We start from the raw sequence: 25851 nt of genomic DNA, 5'->3' as shown, positions 1-25851 counted from the left end.
CCCAGCAGGAGTTACTGCCGAAATTGACAAGCTATTTCTAAAATCTATACAAAAAACAATGAAACGAGTAGCTTTAAAAATATTAAAAAATGAAGAACAATGTTGGAAGACTCATAATGTCTGATCTCAAGACTTACTACAGGGACTTCCCTGGTGGTGCAGTGATTAAGAATCCACCTGCCAATGCAGGGGGCACGGGTTTAAGCCCTGGTTCAGGAAGATACCATACGCTGCAGAGCAACTAAGCCCGTGTGCCACAGCTACTGAGCCCATGTGCCACAACTACTGAAGCATGCGTGCCTAGTACCTGTGCTCCACAACAAGAAAAGCCATTGCAATGAGAAGCCCGCCCACCTCAACAAAGAGTAGACCCCGCTCTCCACAACTAGAGAAAGCCTGTGGGCAGCAACTAAGACCCAACACAGCCAAAAATTAAAAAGAAAAAAGAATTCATGGTTAAGATTGATTTTCTTAATTTACAGACATGCTACAATTTTCTAGTAAGGATTTCATTACTGATTTCTAGCTTTATTGCACCTTATCTAGAGAATATACTTTATATTATTAAAGTGTTTTGAAATTTGCGATTTATGCTTTATGGTCCAGCATATGGTCAAATTTTGTAAACATTCTGTATGTACCTGAGCAGATGTGTATTCTACATATAATTAGATCAAATTTCCTAATTGGGTTAATTTTTCCATATACTTAACTGTTTTTTACTGTTTGTGTGTGTGTGCGCGCATGTGTGTGTATTTTATTAGGTAATCAGAGAGTATTTCTCCCTTTAGTTTTGCCAGATTAAAAAATATATTTGAGGATATTTATTACATGTATGTAGATATATATTTGTGTTATGTTCTTGGATAATTTAATCTTTTATCACTATGATGTATCCTATAGTAGTTCCAGCATAGTTTTTTTTTTTTTTTTTTTTTTTTTTTTTTTTGGGGTACACGGGCCTCTCACTGTTGTGGCCTCTCCCGTTGCGGAGCACAGGCTCCAGACGCGCAGGCTCAGCGGCCATGGCTCACGGGCCCAGCCGCTCTGCGCATGTGGGATCTTCCCGGACCAGGGCACGAACCCGTGTCCCCTGCATCGGCAGGCGGACTCTCAACCACTGCGCCACCAGGGAAGCCCCCAGCATAGTTTTTTGATGTTAAAATTTACTTTGTCCATTATTTATGTTGTAGTATTTTTGTTTTTTTTTTTTTTTTTTTTTTTTCGGTACGCGGTCCTCCCAGTGTTGTGGCCTCTCCCGTTGCGGAGCGCAGGCTCAGCGGCCATGGCTCACGGGCCCAGCCGCTCCGCGGCATGTGGGATCTTCCCGGATCGGGGCACGAACCCATGCGCCCCGCATCGGCAGGCGGACTCTCAACCACTGCGCCATCAGGGAAGCCCTTTGGTTTTGTTTTTTTGTTTCGTTTTGTTTGCCATGCGGCATGCAGGATCTTAGTTTCCCCACCAGGTATCAAACTGGTGCCCCCTGCAGTGGAAGTACGGAGTCTAACCACTGGACCACCAGGAAAGGCCCTATGTTGTAGTTTTTAACATAGTGATAATTTGTAGCCAAGGTTGGTAATGTCTTTCTTCCAGAGAAAATGTCATTTTCTTCCAACAGTTAGCTGTGAGGCCGTCAGCAATCCAGGATTTCCTTAATACACTCTCAGGGGATAAAGATGACTCAGAGTTGGGCTGAAAGTCTACTTCCCTTTTCACTCTTACTCTCAGTGTGCATTGCTTTGGAGTCCTCCACATAAAACAACAATTGAGGAAAAAGTTAAATGACAGATCCAGGAAGCTCTCAGACAGATCCACTATATGGGAATCCTGCATGACAACTGATATAATTTCTTCAGTAGGTCAAGAAGATGCAGGAGAGTCACGAGACTTATGCAACAATCATGCAATGAATGGACGTGTTTTGATATTCAAAAAAACCAAGTGTGAAAGACTTTTGAAAGAATTTGGGACTTCAAATAAGGATAGAATAAATTAATATTAAGGAGGTATTATTGATTTTTTTCAGTGTGATAATATTGTGGTTATGCAAATAAATGTCCTTATGTTTTTGAGAAATATATGAAAATATTTTAGGGAGAAATGACAAGATGTCATGGATCTGTACTTTATTTCAATAATAAAAAAGGAAGAAAAAAGAGTTAGATGAAGCATGTGGGGCAACACATCAATAACATTTAATCTGTAAGATGAGTTTATGCACATTTAACTTTTTTCTCCACTCGTGTTTTTTAAAGTTTTCATAATAGAATATTTCATTCTTATGCAAGAGAAAAGTAGACAGGACAACCTTTCTGGGTTTGGGGTTTTGTGGGGTTTTTTGTTTGTTTTGGTTTGGATTTGGTTTTGGTGGTGGTAGTTTTTGTTGTTCTACAGTTTTTCTGGACTTGAGCTCTTATCTCACAGGATAAATCATGGCCTCTCTGATTTCAGCTGGCTTGTGGAATACTAAAGCATGTTATTAATTTATTGGATTTACTGTGCAAAGATCAGGTTGGTAGTAGGTGATATAATATCTGAAGATAAACTCAAAAAAGAAATATTCTCAAGATTTTATATAGGATTTACCCCTTTCAATATTGCAGTGTTTATTCCAGTTCCCTGCCAGTGCAGCTTTCATTCACTTTTAAAGTGAGAAATTAAAACCAAGGAAATGCTGGAAGTTTTTAATGTTTCTGCATTATGACCTGATGAACATTTGCCTTTTTGTGATTTCTTGGTACTTCGGAATCAACAGCCCACCCTAGCTGACACCGTTAAGAGTTCCAGATGTATCCAGGTACACATGGAACAAAGAAGGCAATCCAGTCAAGGTAAGACTGAGATCTTGTGTTCCTTAAATTGTTCAGTGCAGTTCAGGCCAATCCTCTTTCAAGATCTCCGTTTTTAACCCACACATCGCTCCCACTCTATGATGATTTTTATTTTCTTTCCATATTTCAAGCTTCATTTTTCTCTCCTATACAACATATTTCCTTGACAACCGCTTATTAGTATAGTTATATGAGAAAGGTGGGGGGGGGGGAGTGAGAAAAAGAAAAGGGAAAACTGGGCTCAACCAGCAGCACAGAATTCATCCAAACTGAACCCAATTATTTGCAACACCAAAGGGCTGCATGGCAGGAAGCACCCCCATGCTTCTGGTCTAGAAGATCCAGATCTAGAAAAAGAAACTTCTGTCCAGGCAAGCAGGTCAGTGGCACTCAGTCCACTGGAGCTCTGGGTTCTTTTGGAGACATTTGGGCTCCAGAACACCATGTCTATAGAATATTTTCCCCTCCAGGACTCTGGGAAATTTAATCTATGTACTCAGTGTAGTAATCCACATTTCCGCCCAGGAAGCCGAAGCTGTAGTCATTGTTGCCCTAGGGCACTGTAGGAAGTGTGGTCCAGGCGCTCCCAACGACTGCAAGCACTTTTGCACCAGGCAGGCAGGACCGTGGACAGCGCTCCCCCTCGGCATTCTGGGAAACACGTCTCGGGAGCTCCGAGTACTCGCAGGCACTTCCGCCCCGATGGGCGGGGCTGTGGATGTTGTCCTCGGGCATTCTGGGAAGTGTAGTCCAGGAACTCCGTGTAGTCCCAGGCACTTCCGTTCCCAAAGGGCCGTGATGGGGAATTCTGGGAAATGTTGATCTAGGGCTCCTGGTAGTTGCAGGCACTTCCGGCCCAGGTGGGCGAGGTTATGACCATCTTTTCGAGTAATGATCGTCAGTTTCGCGTCCCGCCACCCTTCGGAACTTCTTCGAGTTGCTCTCGAGCAACAGCAACCCGGTTGTGAGTTTAAGGGGAAAAGCGGATATTTGAGATGTAAGGACGACAGTTTTAGTTCAGTTAGGCGAAGTCGTCTCGAGTTTGGGGAGATTCTCCTGTCCCGGAGTTGGGCGCGGGTCCGGGTTGCAGTCTTTCCCGCGCTCAGCTCCCCCAACTCGCCTCCCCCACGTGTCAGCCACTTTCTGGCAGTATAACATTGGGCAAGTTATTTAATCTCTCTGTGCCTCTGTGTGCTCATCTGTTAAATGGGTTGATAGCAGTACCTTCCTAGTAGTTTTGGAATGTCCTTTGTAGTTCATTAGGGCAATGGTGATATTTCACAGCCTCCTTTCCTTCCCCAGCCCTGACTTCACAAGAAGGACTTGCACCGAAGTGCAGGGGGTAAGTAACCCCTTGGCTCCTGGCCCAGGGCCCCACGTGAGTAGGACTTGGCATTCTTCTTCTGTAAAAGATGTTCACATAAATGGAAGAAAAGGTAGGTTGTGTATTTATTTGGTTGTGAGCGATGCCAGTAATTAAGCCTTAGTTGTTAAGTTCCAGTCTAAGGGCTTTATACAAATTACGTTTAGAGTAGCCCTATGAAAAGTGTATTTACTGTTCAGGAATAGTAATACTTTTAAAAAATTACTTTGAAATTTTTTATTAATCTATTTTTTTAAATAAACCTATAGCAGAACTAGCTTTTATGAGAAAACTGTATTTCCATATACATACTTAATGAGAAGAGTAGCGATGTTTTACATTTTTGCATATCTCTTTAATTCTTGACTTTTTATAAGAAAAATAGCTGGATTTTCATGTTCTCTTGTGCTATTTGTTGTGAGATACTGTTTTGGTTAAAGTGATGAAGAAAATCCAGCCTCACACAGTTATAGTTAGGAAAGAAAGGATTATTTTAATAGACTTTACAGATAATATTCTCCTTTGATACTGCACCCAAGAGCCACAAGTGATAGTTTCTTAAGGTTATGTGGAATCTGAAACCATATCAGAGGACTTTTTGTACTACATTACATTACAACCCTTTGGTCAGTTTTGTATTTTGTGTACTTTGAGTCTTTCATCCATTAATGGTTTTATGAAATGATGCATCGCTCAATTGGAAAATGTTAATGGCCGAGTTTTACAGATATTTCAAATATTGACACATTTGATTTTACAAGATTTTAAAAAATCATATTTGTCAATACCATCACCAGTCTCATCAGAAAAGTTCTGTCTCTAAAGACCTTAAGTCTTTAAGCACTGGGAGGCTGTCAAGCTCTCAGTGATACAAGTTTTCCAAAATTCCGATAATTTGCTGCCAGTAATTTTCTTTGAAGTAACAGACTTGTTTTGCTCATTTCCAAAAGTTCTGCCAGATACCTAGATCTGAGCAACCAGTTTGTCAGTTGTTCTTTCAAGAAAAGGGATGTTTTCCAGAAAGGAATGCCTAGTATTCCTGGTAACTCCAAGAATGGCCACAGCTGCCTTTTCTTGGGACAACCATTGTTGTCAGTAAGCATATGCAGTAAGTAAGCATAAATTTTACTGTAGACTATCACAAGGACGTATACCCCAGGACTGAGATGCAGTAAAATTAATAACTTTTTAAAAAATTAATAACTTTCACTGTTTCATCAAGAACTTTCTTAAGTGAAACTATCACTGTTTTTACTATGAGTGAAAAGCAATAGAGAATACAGTGGGGCTTCCCTGGTGGCACAGTGGTTGAGAGTCCGCCTGCCAATGCAGGGGACACGGGTTCGTGCCCTGGTCCGGGAAGATCCCACATGCCGCGGAGCGGCTGGGCCTGTGAGCCATGGCCGCTGAGCCTGCGCGTCCGGAGCCTGTGCTCCGCAACGGGAGAGGCCACAACAGTGAGAGGCCCGCGTACCGCAAAAAAAAAAAAAAAAAAAAGAATACAGTGACTGCTTACATTTTTGGTGTCACTGCTTTGATTTATGCCAAGGTGCTAGTGATTTTAAACAGCATTCTTTTGCACCATCATTGTGATTACAGACAGCGAAAAAGACAACCAGTGCCTTGGTATTATTAGGAAAATAGTTTCGACCCTACAGACTCCCTGAAGGGGTCTCTGGGACCCCTAGGAGTCCACAGCCTTCCCTTGAGAACTGCTGCTGCTTTTCTTGGAGCATCTGCCAACTTTCAGAATATTCAAAAGTTGACATATAATTATTGCTAATATTTTCATGATCTAAGACACATGTCTTTAGAAACAAACCAGCACAAATGTGTGGCTCTTATATGTATCATATGGTAACTTTGATCATAATGATGATAATTATTAGCATCTGTTGGGCACTTCTTAACAGGCAGAGACTCTAATGCTTTGCAGGTATCAGTCTGCGTATTCCTCATAAGACCCTGTTGTTTTACAGATGAGGGAACAGAAACACAGAGAGGCTCCTTGAACAATGGCTTATGCTGAGAGTCACACAGCCAGGAAATGGCAGAGCCAGAGTTAAGTCCCAGCAGCCTGGTTCCATCGCCTGGGCTCTTGGCCAGCATATTCTGCTTTCATTAGGATGTCAAGTAGGCTTAGAAGTTTTTGAGGATGAGGTCAAAACCAGGAGAAAACATATTGAAGCAGAGGATGTTTAAGCTGAGAATAATTAAAGTCTAAAAGCTAGATGAGCAGGAAGAGGCCATGGTAAAAGAGGAACAGCCCAAGGAGAGGCCTGGAGGCTTTTGTGGGAAAGCAAGTGGAATACTAAGGCCAGAAATTCCGTGTGGTGAGAGGGAGAGAAAAGGTCTGACCTGGAAAGTTTCTGTGAATTGTGTGTTTATTTTAAAGGCGCAGGGGAGCCATAGAGGTATGTCATGCAAGAACAAAACCACATTTCCATCTTAGGCAGAACCCTGGCAACGAGAAGGGGAGCTGATTGATTAGGGGCAATATTCTGAGCACTTAAGGCTCAGACTCCGGATCCAGACCTGCTAGTTTTGAGCTCTAACACTTACTCAGTGACCTTGGGCAAGTTACTTAATCTCTCTGTGCCTCAGGGTCAAAGATGTAAAATACAGACAATATCATTACATATTTCATGAGGTTATTGTATGGGTTAAAAGAGACTATATATCATCGGTTGGATTATATATAGGTGCTGGAGTCTGGCAAAAACTAAATATATGTAAGACATTTTATTTTGTAATATCAAGCATGACAAAAGCAAGAAGTTTTCAGAAGGAATATGTAGAGCACATAGAGATATTTCAAGGTATCCTCTTCTCTCTCACCTCCTTCACTTTGAAACTTGGATGCTATCTTACCTTTGAACAAACATAAATATTGTATACGAAGGCTTCTTTTATTTTTTTAATTGAAGTATAGTTGATTTACAGTGTTGCGTTTTTGCTGTACAGCAAAGTGATTCAGTTATACATACATACATATATACATTCTTTTTCATATTCTTTTCTCTTATGGTTGATCACAGGATATTGAACATAGTTCCCTGTGCTATACAGTAGGACCTTACTGTTTATCCATTCTATATGTAATAGTTTGCCACTGCTAATCCCAAACTCCCAATGCATCCCTCCCCGTTGGCAACCACAAGTCTGTTCTCTCTGTCTGTGAGTCTGTCTCTGTTTGTAGATAAGTTCATGTGTGTCATATTAGATTTCACATATAAGTGATATCATATGGTATTTGTCTTTCTCCGTCTGACTTACTTCACTTAGTATGTTAAGTTCTAAGTCCATCCGTGTTGCTGTGAATGGCATTAGTTCATTCTTTTTTTATGGCTGAGTAATATTCCATTGTATATATATGTACCACATCTTCTTTATCCGTTCATCTGTTGATGGACATTTAGGTTGTTTCCATGTCTTGCCTATTGAAGACTACTTTTTAAATATCTGCTTGGGAATTCCCTGGCGGTCCAGTGGTTAGGACTCCGCGCTTTCACTGCCAAGGGCCTGGATTTAATCCCTGGTTGGGGAACTAAGATCCCACAAGCTGCACAGCACGGCCGAAAAAAAAATCTGCTTAACATGATTTCTTTATCCTTTGAATTCAGAATGTTTCAGCACAGGGAGGGGCTTATAAGAATTGCCTCTATTTTTTTTTTTTTTAAAGTTGATCTGGTAGATCTAAAATCAGGTCTGCCTTTCCACTCTGGGTATTTGCCTCCAGTGGCACTAAGAAACCATGATGCTTCTCTTTCTTCTTAGAGATTGCTCCACTGGTATCTATAATGGAGAGAAGAGGGAAGGTGGAAGTCAGGAGGCCTGGATGCTGGGCTTAGCTCCCTTCCTGGCTCGCTGGGAGCCCTTGGGCAGTTAGTTCCCTTACTCCTAGTGAGGCAGGTTGTGTAGGGGCTGGGAGCAAGGACTCAGGCCACAAATCATCTGGGTTCATCACCTAGTGCAGTGGTTCTCAGCCCTGACTGCATCCTGAAATCACCTGGGGAGCTTTCCAAAATTACAGATGCCTTGACAGATTCTAATTTAGTTTTAGCAGGGCCTAACCTTTTTTTTTTTGCAGTACGTGGGCCTCTCACCGCTGTGGCCTCTCCCGTTGCGGAGCACAGGCTCCAGACGCGCAGGCTCAGCGGCCATGGCTCACGGGCCCAGCCGCTCCACAGCATGTGGGATCTTCCCGGACCGGGGCACGAACCCGTGTCCCCTGCATCGGCAGGCGGACTCTCAACCACTGCGCCACCAGGGAAGCCCCTAAAGTAACCAATTTTATATGGATGGGCTGACATTTGAGTGGGGAACCTGAAGGAAGGGAGGGGTCATCCACATGAGGGTTCCAGACACATTGTAAGTCCATTTCCACAGTTGGCTTTCAGAGTTTGCATTGAGCCCTGTTCTCTTCATTCTCCCAGACTCTGTCTCTGTTGTAAAAGATTAGCTTCCAGGTTTTTACTTTTTTTTTTCCCCGGAATTTATGGAGCTCTGAATTACTGCTAGGTTTTTAAAACCACGTATGTTACCACATCAGCTTTCTTTCCCCTTAATTCTCATGGGAGAAATATCCCAGCAAGAGCTGAAGGACCACTCTCTGCTTTCACACTGCATTCCAGGCAGTGGGTGATAAAGGTACTTTGCTCCCAAGCTTGCAAGTTATTCCAACCATTCCAAGGCCTCACAGCCCCTTAGACATTAGCATAAGTTTCCAGTGTGATGTTCTAAGGCAAAAATGACTTTAAACTCTGTCTGAAAAATCCCCTGCTAATCCCATCTGTGAACATTTTATTAACTATTTCGAGTAGGGCCCTGATGTCCAGATGTGTAGGTTGTGCAGCGTGGCCCTGATTCTGAAACATGCAGCTCAGCAGAGTTATGTAGAGCCTGTTCATCAAGCCCCTGCCACGACAACAGAAGAGACAACTTTTTTTTTTGAAGTATAGTTGATTTACAATGTTGCGTTAATTACTGCTGTGCAGTAGTACATATATATACATTCTTTTTTAAAATATTCTTTTCCATTATGGTTTATCATAGGATATTGAATATAGTTCTCTGTGCTATACAGTAGGACCTCATTTATCCATTCTGTATATAAAAGCTTACATCTGCTAACCCCAGCCTCTCACTCTGTCCCTCCCCCAACCCCCTCCCCCTTGGCAACCACCAGTCTGTTCCAGAAGAGACAACTTTTTTTTTTTTAAAGATTTAATTTTATTTATTTTTGGCTGCATTGGGTCTTCATTGCTGCACATGGGCTTTCTCTAGTTGTGGCGAGCGGGGGCTACTCTTCGTTGTGGTGCACGGGCTTCTCCTTGCAGTGGCTTCTCTTGTTGCGGAGCACGGGCTCTAGGCGCGCGGGCTTCAGTAGTTGTGGCACAAGGGCTCATTAGTTGTGGCTCACGGGCTCTAGAGTGCAGGCTCAGTAGTCGTGGCGCACGGGCTTAGTTGCTCTGCGGCATGTGGGATCTTCCTGGACCAGGGCTCGAACCCGTGTCCCCTGCATTGGCAGGTGGATTCTTATCCACTGGGCCACTGGGAAAGTCCCCAGGAGAGACAACTTTTTTTTTTTTTTCTTTTTTCGGTACACGGACCTCTCACTGTTGTGGCCTCTCCCATTGTGGAGCACAGGCTCTGGACGCGCAGGCTCAGCGGCCATGGCTCACAGGCCCAGCCGCTCCACGGCATGTGGGATCTTTCTGGACCAGGGCATGAACCCGCATCCCCTGCATTGGCAGGCGGACCCTCAACCACTGCGCCACCAGGGAAGCCCAAGGAGAGACAACTTTTAATTGACTGTTCTTACAGGGTGGGAAGTGAAGTTCTCAAAACAATTCCTCTGAAGTCATGTAACATTGAGATGAAAAATTGAAAAAAAAAATCTCAAACGTTTAGGTGTCTGTCTAAATTTAGAAACTTAGGAATCACAGTAATGATAAACAGTTTAGAAATTTCTAAACCTGAAATTATTTTGGAGGTAATCAAGAATTCACAATAGTTGTGAGACAACTCGTAGTCAATATCAATCTAGAAAAACTCAGTTAAAAAAGAAGCGCAACAAGTTATCAGTATGTATCAAACCCAAAACCTCTCTCAGTCTAAAACTGACACACATAATACTTAATTATCCCTTGTGACTTAATCTTTTCTATAGCACAAACTCTTCTAAACTCTGCCTCAAAATATTCTCCATGAAGGAGCACAACCTCTAAATATATGGTATTTCCATCTGCTTTTCTCATTGTAATTCCATTACCATAAGGAGTGAATTCTTTTGCCAAAACTTGTGAAGTTTCAGTCTTCATTGAGGTGGAATTTTTTGGTTGTTTTTCTTTTCATTTGTTTGTTTTTGTTTTTAGTTGTTTGTTAGTGTTGTCTTTTTTGTCACTGTGCAGCCAACTGATTTCTAATTTGGTCTTCAGTGGGTCTCACTTAATGCCAAGTGGAGCCTAGTGGACCGCTTACTGGTTTCTGAAGCCTTGTAAATCAGAGAACATGTTACATGGTGAAAAACGTAAGCTGAACCTTCCCAGAGTTTATTAAAGTTTACTTTTGTGTCCTAAGTGCGAAATCTTGAAATCTCTGAACAAGGCAGGTCACTTGTCCACATTTCTGAATTCTCTGTCCTCATAGGAGGCAACAAAGAAAGTGAGGTGGAAACAAAGAGCTTTCCTGCTAGCAGTTCTAGCAACAACTTGCCAGTGATTTTGTACATCATCACATTTATCCAGGATGAATTTTGAAGAAGTGATGAGAGTGGGAGGAACTTTATCAGAGGATCCACGGAGGGAAACAGTTCTATGAAATGGTGTCTGTCAAAGACCTCAGTGAGGTCTAAATTCATCTAATCCTTTGGTCAAATAGGAGAGAAAATATTTTCATTAAAGTCTGTGTTTCAGGGACTTTCCCTGGCGGTCCAGTGGTTAAGACTCTGCGCTTCCACTGCAGGGGACACGGGTTCAGTCCCTGGACGGGGAACTAAGATCCCGCATGCTGCGTGGCCAAAACAAAATAAAGTCTGTGTTTCAGCCATAGCTCGACACATCCCAGTGGTTAAGAGCCCACACGGCAGAGAACCCTCGTAAGTGGTACACTAAGGACATCAGTCAGAACGGTGGCATTTATCACACATTACTCAGGAGGGAGGCCTTAGAAAGGATGACTAGGATCAGGTCCTTAAAGGTGATCATAGACATGCCAAAACTGATTTCCACTAGGATGTAAGCTCCATGAGGGCAGAGCTTTTGTTCACTGCTGAAGCCACACAGCATTGCTTAGTGCTTTGTAGGTGTGCTCAGAACTTGTTTGTTATATGATTAAAGAGAGAAAATGTATATAAAAGGGAGAAAATTATATTAGGTTCATCTGAAGAATTTCATATAAAATATATTCAGAAGAACCCAATGGTCTTAATAAAACTAATTCAAGTAGATAGTCAAAATGCAGAAGACCAATGGTACTACAATTCATCATCTAATTTGGTCTTACACTGGTGTGTGATTGGCTCCTGTTCTTTCCCCAGCCTTTGTTCTTATAGTGAGTGGGAAGATTTCGGGGCTGATCAAGGAAAAAGATATGACCAGGAAGTGGCAGTGGTACCCAGTCAGGTTCATCGGGATGGTACTTTGATAAGATCGCATGTGTGAAGGGAAGTCTCAGAGCATGAGACCTTACAGAGACTACAGTGGGTGGCCACCACCACCACTGAGAAGAGAAAGAGGGCAAGGGAACTTCTGGGGCAGGTGGGGATTGGAGGGGGGCTGCTTACAGGTCTAAGTGATGTCGCTCGGCAGTACAAGGCGGAGCCTTGGGGTCAGAGAACTCCGAAAGGCAGCAGCTGCTTAGGGTCTGTTACAGCGCCAGGGTTTGTCTTAATCTCTGGCTAGCAGATGTTGGATGCAATTTTGCAGAGTGTACAAAACAAGCAGGCTCCAAATGACTTAAAATGTGCTCATTTGGGCTGTATTAAAGTAATTGATTACATGAGGATTTCAGTTTGGCACCAGCAGGCTTTTGAGCTCATGGTCCCAGGCGGCTATAAAGAAGTAAATAACATAGAACAACAAGGTCCTACTGTATAACACAGGGAACCGTATTCAATATCCTGTGATAAACCATAATGGAAAAGAATATGAAAAAGAAGATGTATATATATATATATATATATATATGTACACACACATGTATAACTGAGTCACTTTGCTGTACAGCAGAAATTAACATTGTAAATCAACTATACTTCAATTAAAAAAATAAACAACATAGGGCCAATAAACAGGGGCTATCGTTTGCTAATTTACAAAACAGTTCTCAAATTGGGTTCTTAGTATTTGGGACTCTGTTTCATATTCCATCTCTTGTAAACAGTCTGAATTCAGCTATCCTTTATGATTTTTGTGATGGTATAGCCTGGCTAAAAAATTACTTTTGTTAATCTTTCACTAACTGGATACTCCATAACACTTAAATCTTTTGACCCCACTAGGGTGTTAAAGTAGAATTTTACTGTAACACTTAGAAAGTGTCAAAAGTATTAGCTAATGACAAAAGTTGTCACAGTAAACTTTAAACTGATAATTAGTTTTTTTATTCTTCATCTTTTCATTGAGACTTTGATGTGATTATATTCAGAGTGCTATAGCATTTCTCCCATCAACATTTGTTAGGTAGGGCTGTGTTGGATTTGAAGAATACTAATTTTGTCGAGTTCCCTATCCAACGTTCCCCCTCCTAATCCTCAAGAAAAAAAATTTTTTTAAATTGTTGCATGTGGTCATTTTATTTTCAAATTTTTCATTATTGGTGTAGGCTTGACATTCTTACACAGTTTTCTCTATGGGTAGCTGTAAAAAATGTATAAATTTCAGAGAGGAGTTAGTATATTTTGAAATGTTTAATGTGTATCTCTCTTCGATCTGCAAATCTTAGAACAGTAATTTAAATTTAAATTAGGAAATTTAAAGCATAGAAAAGATAAGTACCATGAATGATGTCACTAAGTTTTCAACAAGTGGATATAACGAGTGTTCCTCAATAAGAATTTGCGTAAGATTTGATACACTTTGATATGCTTTTAATAACATGGAGCTGTTAAAATGATGGCACAAACATGACGGGATATAATCGGATTTACGGAAAATAGGTTCTGTCTGCAGATTAATATCAAAAACATGAACATGTGTACGTGTGTATATGTGCATCAGATAGCATGTGAAGGACACCTTGTATAAACAACGACTTGTTCTGATAAGGATTTTATGGAATGTTTCTTCTACTTTTTAGATTTTGCAGTGAATGTCAGTTTACTCAAGCAATAAATCTGTGTAAAATGGGATCTCTGAAATTATCAAGTAAACTCACCCACACTCTTTCAAGTGAGGTCATCCCCCTTAGAGCTACAGAGCTGTGTTCTTATGGCTGCCTCTCCTCCTGGGGAGAATCTCGCCACTGCCTAGATTCGGGGGCTGGGACAGTGACCCGCTTCTCATGGAGTGCGACCTCTGCTGGATGAGCAGGATACTGCACTGGTCTTATTTGCCAGCCTCTCCTGGTTGATAAAACGATGTTCTGGAGTTGCTGCTTCCTGATGATACGGAAATAAATGGAACCAGCACAGAACCAGAGGGCACCTTGGTTCCACCTAGGTCATGAGGCTACTCCTTCTCTTTAGGCTTATAGCTCTTAGGAGCGACAGCATTTGCTGCTTAGCAATTCTGTTTCATTTTGAGTATTTTCCTCCTGTGGGGCAATACTGTCTGAATTCATGCTCATCCTTCCTTTTGCCCTGACAAGTAAGTGATATCTAGCTTCAGTACAGAACTGTTGGCTTGCTATTAGTAAGTAGAAAGTGCTTCAACTTACTTCTGTGTTCCTGTTTTGTAGAGGAAAAGTTCAATATCAATGGATTCTTTTGCTTTTATGAGTAGCTTGTTCTTTCTGCTTGGAGGGTTCTAAGATTTTCACTTTAATCTTAGAATTCCAGAATTCTGCCAAGATGGGAATTTTTTGTTTTCTCATCAATCCAGGCATGACCTTTGGTAGCCTTATCAGTCTGCAGCGTTGTTTCTTCAGATCAAGAAAATGTTCATTCATTATCTAGTTCATTATTTTCTTGCCTCTGTTGTTTCCTTCTCCAATTTTCAGAATTCCTTTTACTCACATGATAGATTTCCAGGATATACGTTTCACATCTCCTCTCTTCCCATCATTGATTCCAGCTGATTGTATTTCTGTGCTGTATTTTGAGAAATTTCTTTCACTTAGTCTTTGAGATTACTATCTTTGCCCTCATCATTGGTAATCCTCCCCTTAAATTCATCTACTTTCAATTGGTAAATTGGAGATGGAACTTAGATGAGTGTGTGTGCCCTTGCCCATGCACTTATGGACACATACATGCTGAACTTCAGTTTCCTTAAATAATCCTATTATCATTTTTTTTAATTCAAGTTTCATCCCTCTCCTCTTGCAGCTCAGTTTCTGCAGGTGTGTGTTTTTTGTTCCAGCTAGTTTTCTGTCTTGGTTATTGGGACATCTAGGTGACAGCAGACACCTAGGTACTAGAAAATAGAATTATATCAATCCCCATGAGTGCGGTGACCCTATCTCCCAGTTGTCTATAATAGTGCCAGATTATATCTATTGCCTTAGTGTAATTAGGAACGGTACCCGTTATCACTTTCAAAAATGTCCCAATTTAGGGAATTCCCTGGCCATCCAGTGGTTAGGACACTTTCACTGCCAGTAACTAAGATCCTGCAAGTCGTGTGGCCAAAAAAATAAAATAAAGTAAGTCCACTGTTTTTCACATATTTGCTGTTATTTGTTTTCCTATTCAAAGGTGTTTTGCCCGCGATTTGTATTGGCTTCATTTGGTCTTTGTTCAGGTGTTTCTAGTTCTACCTATGAAGTGGTCTCTTTGTCAAAAGAGATGAACTTAAATCTAATCAGTAAGCTGGGATGAAGTGAGAGAGTGGCATGGACTTATATACAGTACCAAATGTAAAATAGATAGCTAGTGGGAAGCAGCCGCATAGCACAGGGAGATCAGCTCTGTGCTTTGTGTCCACCTAGAGGGGTAGGATAGGGAAAGTGGGAGGGAGACGCAAGAGGGAGGAGATATGGGGATATATGTATACGTATAGCTGATTCACTTTGTAATACAGCAGAAATGAACACACCATTGCAAAGCAATTATACTCCAATAAAGATGTTTTAAAAATTAGGACATTTCATATCAGGCCATTTAATAAATATTTTTCAAAATGTGAACTGCAAAAAAAGTCTAATTAGGCCTTTAGATTTAAATTTTACTTGATAGGAAACACATAGGCTAGAAGAAGAAATTATTTAATGACACAAAAAATAAACAATGGAGTGAAACTGAGCAGGACCCTCTGGGGTCCTCCTGGGCACAAATGCCTTTCTGTCATCCCCATCCCCCCCTTTGTCAGTTTTTGAAAACTTTCATAATAAAAAGCTACAAAATATATTCCCTGCCTAGGAGAAAAACCATGGTTTCCTGGTTCACTTGGCTTATTCACTCACCAGACACTATTTATATCAGGAGCAGAATAGAAATATATACTGAAATGTCTGAAGCCAAATGAATTAGAAAACAATTCAGGATTTTATATATGCACACATCACAATATTAAATTCCCTGCAACGGAGCTGCTTTTGTTTGACATAACAACCACTATGTTTTTTTAAAATGAAGTTAAAGATATTTCGCTTTTACAGCCTAATCGATGTGTGTATAGCTTTTTTGCAAATTCTTAGCATATTGGAATGAACCGCTCATTCCACAGAACCCTCTCAAGAGCCCTTAGGTGCCTTGCTGAATAAAGGAAGCAAAGGAGTCAAAACACTTTATTCCAACCTCTCCCTTCCCCCCAAGACAGACAGCTTGGAAACTGAAGACTGAAACTTCCTACCTATCTACCTTCCCTCCCGCAATTTACTGTGTACATTAACATAACTAGTCAGTTTTACTAGCAGGCCTTTACTATTCCAGAAGATTCCTGCCCAAATTGCTTGATTGTTCATTAAAGGAGCTTCCACAAGCACCCATCAACTCTTCTATCTCTTTAAAGAACATCAACAGTTTGCACCTGTAGGTTCCTCGCCTACAAAAATCCTTGCTCTTCCCACCAATCCTGGACTGCAGCATCATGACCGTCATGCAATCCCATTCGTCTTTTGCACTGAAAGACGCCGCCTTAAACCACACTTCCAATTCTCAGTGAATTCCAGCCTTGTCTTCCTGGCTCCGCGGACACTGTCAAGGTGCGGAAGCTCTGTGGAGGTGGTGTCACCAGGTAGCAATAAACTATGTTTTTGTCTCATTAACAGGTTTTATTGCTGATATTTGGGGAGTCAGCATTGGAAACAAGTTTGAAATCCAGTGTTCCTTAAGTTCTGTGTTAGGCAGTTCCGCCTAGGTCACTTTTACGTTTCCCACTTTTTAGTCTACCCTTTGCCTCCGCTAAAAATGTTGGGTTTTAACTTATTTTCGTAATACAAGCCTCTCTTTTCTCTCTTATACGGCCGCATTTTTAAAAAATTCGCAATTATTGTTACCCATAAAACTGTCTGCTTACGTTATTTTCTCATGAGCTTTAAGAAATGAGTAGAACAAAAGGAATCTGACAGTTCCACCAAAAGTGACCAAATCCGAGCCCGCTCCACAGTCAAAACCCAAGACAGCTGGTGGGAAGAGCAGTTCTGCGAACTTCATTCTGGGAAATGTAGTCCAGGAGGTTCGTGAAATCTGAGGCGCTTCCGCCTGGGGATTCTGGGAAGTGTAGTCCGGGAACTGTGTGTAGCCCGAGGCACTTCCGCTCCGGGAAGGCGAGGTCGGGGCCGAGATTACTCCTAGGGCGGTGAGTTAACCCAGCGTCCCTGTGATCCCTCTGAGCCTTCTCGGACTCTGCGTGGGGCCACCCGGTCCTCGTTCCTGGGGCAGGGAAGCCGCGGCGAGCGGCGGAGGGTGGGAGGGGGCAGCGGCGGCGGTGTGCGTTCCCTCGGCGAACCTCCCGCGTCGGGGGCGGGCTCGCGTCCTACATTGAGTTTGACGGTCTCCCGCGCTCTCTGCTCCCCCAGCCCTCCTACCGCTACTACGGGCCAGCTCTGTTTCTTGCGGTAAATTATTGAGCGGGTTGCTTAATCTCTCTCTGCCTCAGTTTCCTCCGGTTAGTTCCTTCCCAATGATGTTCTTTTGAGGATTAAGTCAGATTATATTTTAAAAGCTTAAGAACAGTGCCTAGTGCACGGTAAAATGTTGGATGTTACCATAAATTCAGTGATAATACTTAAGCGCCCTGTTGTTGGGAAGCTCCTGCGAGCCTGGGATGGGGTCGGAGCTCCAGCTGCAGACCCATTGTGCCTTCCCTGATCACTGAGGTGGGTTTGTTCTTGGATTCCTGGATTCTTTCTGGACGCTTGTTTAGGAAGGAGAGTTATCTTCCGCTGGATCGTGGGAAAAGTCCTCTGTGGTTTATTCCAGACCGAGAAATGATCGTGGTCACGGCTTTGCACAGTGCCTGCGATGTAGCCAGGCTTCAGTTAAAAATGTTTAGTATTGTGTAACAACCCCGTATTGTTAATTTAAATGCAACACGATTTCTTAGTTTTAGGTTTTTATTAGTCATTGTTTACCTTCATGCAATGCGAGAAGAAACTTCGTTCTTTCAGCTTAATAACACGTGCAAGTAGTTACACCTATTAAGGGGAAAAAAACCCGTGGCAATTTAACGTTCATTAACAACAGCACAAACCATCTGTGAGACCACCAGTCAGAATTAGGCTTTTTTTGGAGAGTAAGGGTAAGTAAAGGGACATAGTCATCTCTGAAGTCTGTGTTTCCTAAGAGTCATCTTCTGTAAAGCAGATTCGCAAAGGCAGTTTTATGAATCTTAAGAGCACCTACTTGTCTGAAGCTGCAGGAGGGAATTCTGGCATTATTATACCCATTTACAGGTAGACTGGATTGAGGCACAGAGAGATTAATAACTTGCTCAAGGTTTATGCGACTAGTAAGTAGAAAGTGATAAGTAGAAATAACAGAATTTGAACCCAGGCATTTTGGCCCTGATGTCAAAAGCTCAGCTTCTCTGTACACGGGTGTGGAATTGAATCTCGGAGACAGAGTTTTGGGTGAAGTAGAAAAGGATAGCTTTATTACTTTGCCAGGCAAAGGGGGACACGGTGGGCTCCTGCCTCGAAAAACTGTGTCCCCACTTGGAGAGGATAGTGGGAAGTTTTATAGTAGTTTTTCAAGAAGGGCGTGATCAGCTCGTGGACATTCTCCTGATGAGTTGGCGGTGAGGTAAGTGGGAGTCGGCATCATCAACCTTCAGGTTCCAACTGGTCTGGGGTCTACATGCTTGTGGGCACCATACCATCATTAACTTCCCCCACCTGGAGGGGGTTTCAGTATCTGCAAAACAGCTCAAAGACATTGTTGTGTGTATCCATTGGTGGGGAAGCAGGACCTTGCCCCAAGGCTGCACTATTGTTTCTCTGGACTGTTTGTTTCTCCCTAGTCTTGCATCCCCGCTCTTCCCTAATGAACAGCTGCTTGAATCTGCCCATTGGAACTCAGGGTCATGGAGGCTGAATGAAGGCTATTTCCTGTAGTCAAAGAAATGGGGGACACAGAAAGGCTTTGTGCCCAGGAGCCCCAGAGGGCCCTGCTCGGTATCAGCCCCATTAAGTTGTTGGTACTTCCCGTCTGCCTCTCATTTCCTCTAACAGCCAGCCTCAGGAATACTCTGGGAGCTACAAGAAACATGTGGGTGAGGGCTGTTTATGGACTGTTCATGAACTAAGGCAGCTGGCCGAGGAGGCCCAGGGGAAGCTGGAATCCAGCCCCTGTTCTCACTGGGTTATGTTGTCACTGCATTTGCCTAGAGAAAGGGGCCCCTCTTCCAGATCACACGAAGTACCACGTGGACTAGCACAGTTCCCAGTATCTCTCTCATGATGGCTTTCTTTCCCTTCCCCAGTTTTGCCTTCCCAGAACTCGGCCTTTCCCCAGCAGGAAGAGGAAAAAAATGACCAAATTCCAGGTAAGTCAGGTTTGCTTTTCTGTTTCTTAAAATGACATCTCATTTCACAAAGACTGGACGCATTTTTCTCCTGCTCGGGAAGGGTAAAGGGAACCAAAGGCACTTGAGGAACTGTTGTATGGCGGCCCCTTGCTTTTTGTTTATTTCCACATAATGATGTGAAAATTAATAGATAATTTTTTAAAATAAAAATGTTCCCATAATCAATTACCCTCCAATATAAAACAAAAAGTTAAAAAAATAAATTCATTACCCCCCCAAAAAAACAGTTCCCACGTTATAAACATGTTTACAAATCAGTTTTCATTTTCTCATATTCCTTTTCATTAGTGTTTACGTGTGTTGATTTGTAATCACAGTTTTCAATACCATTTTGGATTTTTATTTTTTTAATTTATTTAACTGTGCTTTTTGGCTGCATTGGGTCTTCGTTGCTGCGTGCGGGCTTTCTCTAGCTGTGGCGAACAGGGGCTACTCTTCGTGGTGGTGCGCGGGCTTCTCATTGTGGTGGCTTCTCTTGTTGTGGAGCATGGGCTCTAGGCACGCAGACTCAGTAGTTGTGGCGCACGGGCTCAGTAGTTGTGGCGCACGGGCTCTAGAGTGCAGGCTCAGTAGTTGTGGTGCATGGGCTTACTTGCTCTGTGGCTTGTGGGATCTTCCTGGACCAGGGCTCGAACCCGTGTCCCCTGCCTTGGCAGGCAGAGTCTTAGCCACTGTGCCACCAGGGAAGCCCCACATTTTGGATTTTTAAAATTGTGTAGCTCCCACAACTTGAAAGGTCACTTCATTTTCCATAGTTTACCTAGTATTTTTTTCTGTTGTCCATATTTATGTGGTTTATGAACTTTCCCATTTTAAGATGTTTGCAGTGACCGTTTTCCTACATATAACCTTTCTTCCCAAACAGGAATTCTGAGAGTTCTGCCATTTTCTTCCTAAAAGTTTGGGAACTCAATTGTTTTCTCATGGGGAGCCTCACGTTTTGTGGCTGGAATGTCTAAAGCATGGTTTCATGCAGCAGAGTCCAGCTGATACTGAACTAAGAGAAAATAATTTTGTTTTCAAACAAGAACTAGATTCTTTAATTCTAAGTTACACCACGTATGTATTATAGTTAAGTATCTGTTTTGTTCACTGCCATGTTAGTATATGTTAAAGAGGTACCCACTGATTTTGAAAAGTCTAGTAGCAGCAGGGACTTGCCAGGTATTTACTTCATGAAGCAGCTGTGTTAGGATATAGATGGTCTTATCTGCATTTTAACAGAAACAGATTTGTGAACTTTCAGATACCTGTGAAAATCCACTCAGTCCCCAGCTGACACTAAAGTTTCCATTGCCCGAGGCAGGACTTTCAGGTGTCCAATGAGGATGAGTGGAGAGACCCAGAAGAAGAGACTGCTCCACATGGGGCCCTGAGGCCACATTGTGTGTATGCCTGGTGTGGCTGGAGGACTCCAAAAATAACACTGCCCTCAGTTCCTTTTCTGAGTGCCTGTCTCTTCTTTGCCAGATGTGTCAGCTAGTTGTTTAATACACATATGCTCAGGACTCCAGTCAGAACAAATGTCGAGATGGGCTAAGTCTTTAGACAGATAACTTTTTTTTTTTTTTTTTTTTTTTGCTGAGCAGCTTGTGGGATCTTAGTTCCTTGGCCAGGGATTGAACCCGGGACCCTGGCAGTGGAAGCACCGAGTCCTAACCACTGGCCTGCCAGGGAATTCCCTAGAGAAATAATTTTAATTGTCATAAAGGAAAACACCATATGCTAAGGCATGAGACACAGGAAACAGGAGTGAGGGGTGAAGGTGGGAATTTGTACATGCTAGAAAAGGCTTAATGTTCTTCATAGGAATCTTACTGATGCATCAGCTACCTCAGTAGGATTACAAGCAAGGCAAATGAACAAGCGATATGTGGGGGGAAAATACTGAAAGAGATGTTTTGATGAAGTTAAATAAATGGAAATTTTTAAAAAGAGCTGTTTTTATCACTTACCAAATTACCCAAGATTTAAGAAGTAAGATAGGGCTTCCCTGGTGGCACAGTGGTTGAGGGTCTGCCTGCCAATGCAGGGGATACGGGTTCGTGCCCCGGTCCGGGAAGATCCCACATGCCGCGGAGCGGCTGGGCCCGTTAGCCATGGCCGCTGAGCCTGCGCGTCCAGAGCCTGTGCTCCACAACGGGAGAGGCCACAACAGTGAGAGGCCCGCGTACCACAAAAAAAAAAAAAAAAAGTAAGATAATGTCCAATTTGGGCCAGAGTATGGAGAATCAGGAACACTTTTGATCTGTGACAGGAAGAGTTAATTGGGAGAATTGCCATTTTACTAGCAAAGGTGCATATTTTTTTTGACAGTGTAGTTGCCACTTCTTGGAACTTAGCCTAAGGAAATAACCAGACAAGTTGGCTAAGTTGGCTAATGCGTTTTTTGCAGCATTATTAGTAAGTTTAAAATCTTAAATTATTGTATTGTTAATTATTTGGAACGGTTAAATGTATATTTTTTCACTTTTATGAAATACCATGCAGCCGTGAATAATGATGATAATAGTAATAGTGATGGCTGACATTTTTTGAGTATCTAACGTGATACTCCCTGGAGGTCCAAGTGGTTAAGACTCCACGCTTCCACTGAATGGGGCACAGGTTCGATCCCTGGTCGGGGAACTAAGATCCCGCATGCTGTGCAGCGAGGTGGGGGAAAAAAAAAAAGTGTCAGATATATCCTAAACCCTTCGCATATTCTCATTTAATCCCATCAAGTACCCTATGATGGTGTGCCCTTGTACAGATGGGGAAATTGAGGTATTGAGAAGTTAGGTGACTTGTCCAAGGTCACAAAGGTAGTAATGGACAGAGCCTTAGAGTGTGAACTGAGGCAGTCAGTCTCCAAAGCCTGTGCTCTTAACCTTGACACTGAATGCTGCCACAGTTGACAGGTACAGCGTGTACCTGGGACAGAATGAACTACCTACCTGCCCCCACGGAGGTACTGAAGGCTGTTTAGATTGGCAGTCATTGACAAAATAGTGGTACTGCCTAGTGAGAGAAGGAGATAGGCACTATTATTGTAAATACCGTTTGGACTAAATTAACTCAACATTTCTTACAAAATTTGGGACTTTCAGTGACATTGTAAAATGCGTGTATGCCTTAACGTAACCGTGACAGTTCTAGAGACACAGCTATATAAAAGGCACCATATTGCATGTATATAAGGTTTTAAGATTTTTTCTTGTCGTTCCTTCCTCCACCGACCCCACCACTCCAGCATCTTTGGTGTAACTGTGGAAGGGGAAGAGGAGACGGTGTCCTAAGAAGAGTGGTTCAGGTCGCTTAGAATCTGGAACGGCCTCCCACATGCCTCCTCCACCTTCCCAGTGCTGCCCTGCTCCCAGGGGCGGTTGCTTGTAAGATTAAAGCTACATGTGTTTGGTGTCGTAGGAGGCGGTGACCTTCAAGGACGTGGCCGTGACCTTCACGGAGGAAGAGCTGGGGCTGCTGGACTCCACCCAGAGGAAGCTGTACCGAGAGGTGATGCTGGAGAACTTCCGGAACCTGCTCTCAGTGGGTGAGGACGGGCGCCCTCCCTGTGACTTGGCATCATTCCCCATGGGCCGGGTTTCCCAACCTCGGTACTACTGCCTTTTGGGGCCAGATGGTTTCTTTGTCATGGGGACTCTCCTGTGCATTATAGGATGTTTAGTAACATCCCTGGCCTCTGCCCGTGACTTCCAGGCTTTGGGACTCCTTAGAGACCCAGAGTTTTCCAGTCCCTTTGGAGCATAGAGACAAGATGTTTCTAGTCTTTATTCCAAGGCAAACGTTTCTTTTGTAACTGCACTGTAAGTGAGCAGTTGAGCTTGGCTGCACCTGGCTCCTTATTTCATATTATATCTTTTTTTTTCATCCCAATCTCCTGATTTATCCCTCTCTCCCCCACTTTCATACCTTTTTTAATTTTTTTAAATTAATTTTTATTGGAGTATAGTTGCTTTACATATTATATTTTTTTTAAATTGGTGGGTCATGATCCATTGGTGGGGCATGAAATTAATTTAGTACTAAGTCTTGTAATAATGTAGAATAAAGTAGCAGTGTCAGAGCTCCTTAGCGAGAGTGGTGCACATCGTAGCAATAACTGCAGCGCTTGCAGTAAATACAGTGAGACTCTGCAAAGGACGTGATGACACAGGTCATTTAGTCTTTTGTTTCAGTGATTCGTGGGGATAGTCACGTGTTTCTAATGAGAATGTATTTCTCACAACAGGTCTGATCAAAAATGTTCAATAAACTTTGGGGGGGTGGGCGGAGCCTTCCATCATGGGATTGGAACCAAAATTGTTCAGTACTTTTTTCCCTTTAATGTTTTCTCAGGGCACCAGTCCTCCAAGCCAGATATGATATCCCAGTTGGAGAGAGAGGAGAAACTTTGGATGACGGAGGTCCAGACCCAGAGAGGTGGGCATTCAGGTGAGGACCTCGCTGCTACAGTCCCATTATCCTGCCTCTGTTCTGGATAATCTGTCTCTTCTCTGTACGGCAGGCAAAGAGGCCCTTTGAAAACCTCAGTCACATCACACTCCTCTACTTCAGGCGCTCCCCTGGCTCCCCATTTCACTCAGAATAAAATCCAACGTATTTAAGGGGCCCCTGTAGTGGTGTCCGTTCACCCAGCCTTAACAGTCTGCATTTTTCTCCTGTCATTTCCCCCTGCCTTGCCCTCTGCCAGCCTCACTGGTTCCTCAAATACGAGGGTTACGCTTCTGCGTGAGGACCTTTTCCTCTCTTTTCTCTGGCTGGGAGGCTGCTACCCCACAAACCTCCAGCCCCTCTCTCCTATTCATTCATGTCTCTGCTCGGAAGTTCATCTCACCTACAGCCTTCCTTGACCACCCCTTTTAAAATACCGTCTTCACTCCATCACCTTCATTTGTGTCTAAGTACAACACCTCCAGACTTCCTAGTATATATATATGTTTTTAATTGTAGAAAAACATAACAAAATTTATCATTTTAATCATCTTTAAGTATACAGTTCAGTGGTGTTAAGTACATTCACACTGTTGTGGAACCATCAACACTGTTCATCTCCAGAACTTTTTCATCTTCCCAAACAGAAACTGTCCCCATTAAACAAGGCCTTGTTCTCTCCCTACCCGCAGGCCCTAGTAACCGCTGTTCTACCTTCTGTCTCTGTCATACAGTATCTGTCGTTTTGTGTCTGGCTTATTGCACTTCGCATGGTATCTCCGAGGTTCGTCCACGTTACGGTGTGTCAGAATTTCCTTTTTGAAGGCTGAATAATACCGCATTGTATGTATAGAGCACATTTTCTTCATCTGTCGATGGACATTTGGGTTGTTCGCAACCTTTTGGTTATTGTGAATGCTGCTGCTGTGAACGTGGGTGTCCAGATATCTGTTCAAGTCTCTGCTTTTCATTCTTTTGTGTATATACCCCAGGTAGAAATGCTGGATCATGTGGTAATTCTCTAATTTTTTGAGACACTGCCATACTTTTTTCCATGGTAGCTGCAGCATTTTACATTCCCACCAGGAATGCAGAAGGGTTCCAGTTGGTAGCATCCTCACCAATACTTGTTTTTTGTTTGTTTTTTATAGTAGCCATCCTAATGGGTATGAAGTGGTATCCCATTGTTTTTGATTTGCATTTTTCTAATGATTCGTGATGTTTAGCATCTTTTTATATTCTTATTGGCCACATGTTTATCTTCTTTGGAGAAATGTCTATGCAAGTCTTTTGCTCGTTTTTGAATCAGGGTGTTTGTTGTTTTTAGGAGTTCTTTGTGTAATTTGAATATCCCTCATCAGGTATATGATTTACAAGTATTTTCTCTCATTCTGTGTGTGGCCTTTTTACTTCATGGAGAAGGTCTTTTTTTTTTTTTTTTTTTTTTTTTTTTTTGCGGTATGCGGGCCTCTCACTGTTGTGGCCTCTCCCATTGCGGAGCACAGGTTCCGGACGCGCAGGCTCGGCGGCCATGGCTCACGGGCCCAGCCGCTCTGCGGCATGTGGGATCTTCCCGGACCGGGGCACGAACCCGTGTCCCCTGCATCGGCAGGTGGACTCTCAACCACTGCGCCACCAGGGAAGCCTGGAGAAGGTCTTTTAATGCAGAAAAGTTTTTAATTTTCATGACGTGAAATTTGTCAATTTTTTTTGTTGTCGCCTGTGCCTTTGGTGTCGTATCTAAGAAACCATTGCCAACTCCAACGTCATGCAGCTTTTACTGTTTTCTTCTAGGGGGTTTATAGTTTTAGCTGTTATGTTTAGGTCTGATGCATTTTGAGTTGATTTTTGTATATGGTGTAAGGAGGGGTCCAACCTCATTCTTCTGCGTGTGAATATCCAGCTTTCCCAGAACCATTTGTTGAAAAGATGGTCCTTTCCCCATTGAATGGTCTTGGCCCCCTTGTCCAAAATCATTTGACCATAAACCAGTGGTTTATTTCTGGGCTCTCTGGTCTGTTGCCTTGGTCTGTTTGTATGTCTGTCTTGACGCCAATACCACACTGTTTTGGTTAGCTTTATAAGTTTT

General features: G+C 42.7%; 1 protein-coding gene across 10 annotated transcripts in view; it reads left to right on the top strand.

Moving 5' to 3' along the window:
• ZNF235 (zinc finger protein 235) overlaps nt 1-25851 on the top strand; it is an 82640-nt gene that overhangs the window by 19576 nt on the left and 37213 nt on the right. Inside the window, exons 1-6 of one of the 10 annotated variants that reach the window (XM_073795929.1) lie at nt 3737-3831; nt 4137-4270; nt 6177-6258; nt 19224-19286; nt 22734-22860; nt 23667-23762. In XM_073795929.1, the coding sequence (XP_073652030.1) occupies nt 6220-6258; nt 19224-19286; nt 22734-22860; nt 23667-23762 (325 nt within the window). In that variant the 5' untranslated portion in view covers nt 3737-3831; nt 4137-4270; nt 6177-6219. Of the gene's footprint in view, nt 1-2758; nt 2835-3665; nt 3832-4136; nt 4271-5685; nt 19287-22733; nt 22861-23666; nt 23763-25851 lie in introns of those variants that run through there. The other 9 variants (XM_019932940.3, XM_019932942.3, XM_033846375.2 and 6 more) reach the window with 9 other exon arrangements.

Source organism: Tursiops truncatus, chromosome 19 (assembly GCF_011762595.2).
Source record: "Tursiops truncatus isolate mTurTru1 chromosome 19, mTurTru1.mat.Y, whole genome shotgun sequence".
Taxonomy (NCBI): Eukaryota; Metazoa; Chordata; class Mammalia; order Artiodactyla; family Delphinidae; genus Tursiops; species Tursiops truncatus.
This window is presented reverse-complemented; position numbering and strand designations above follow the sequence as displayed.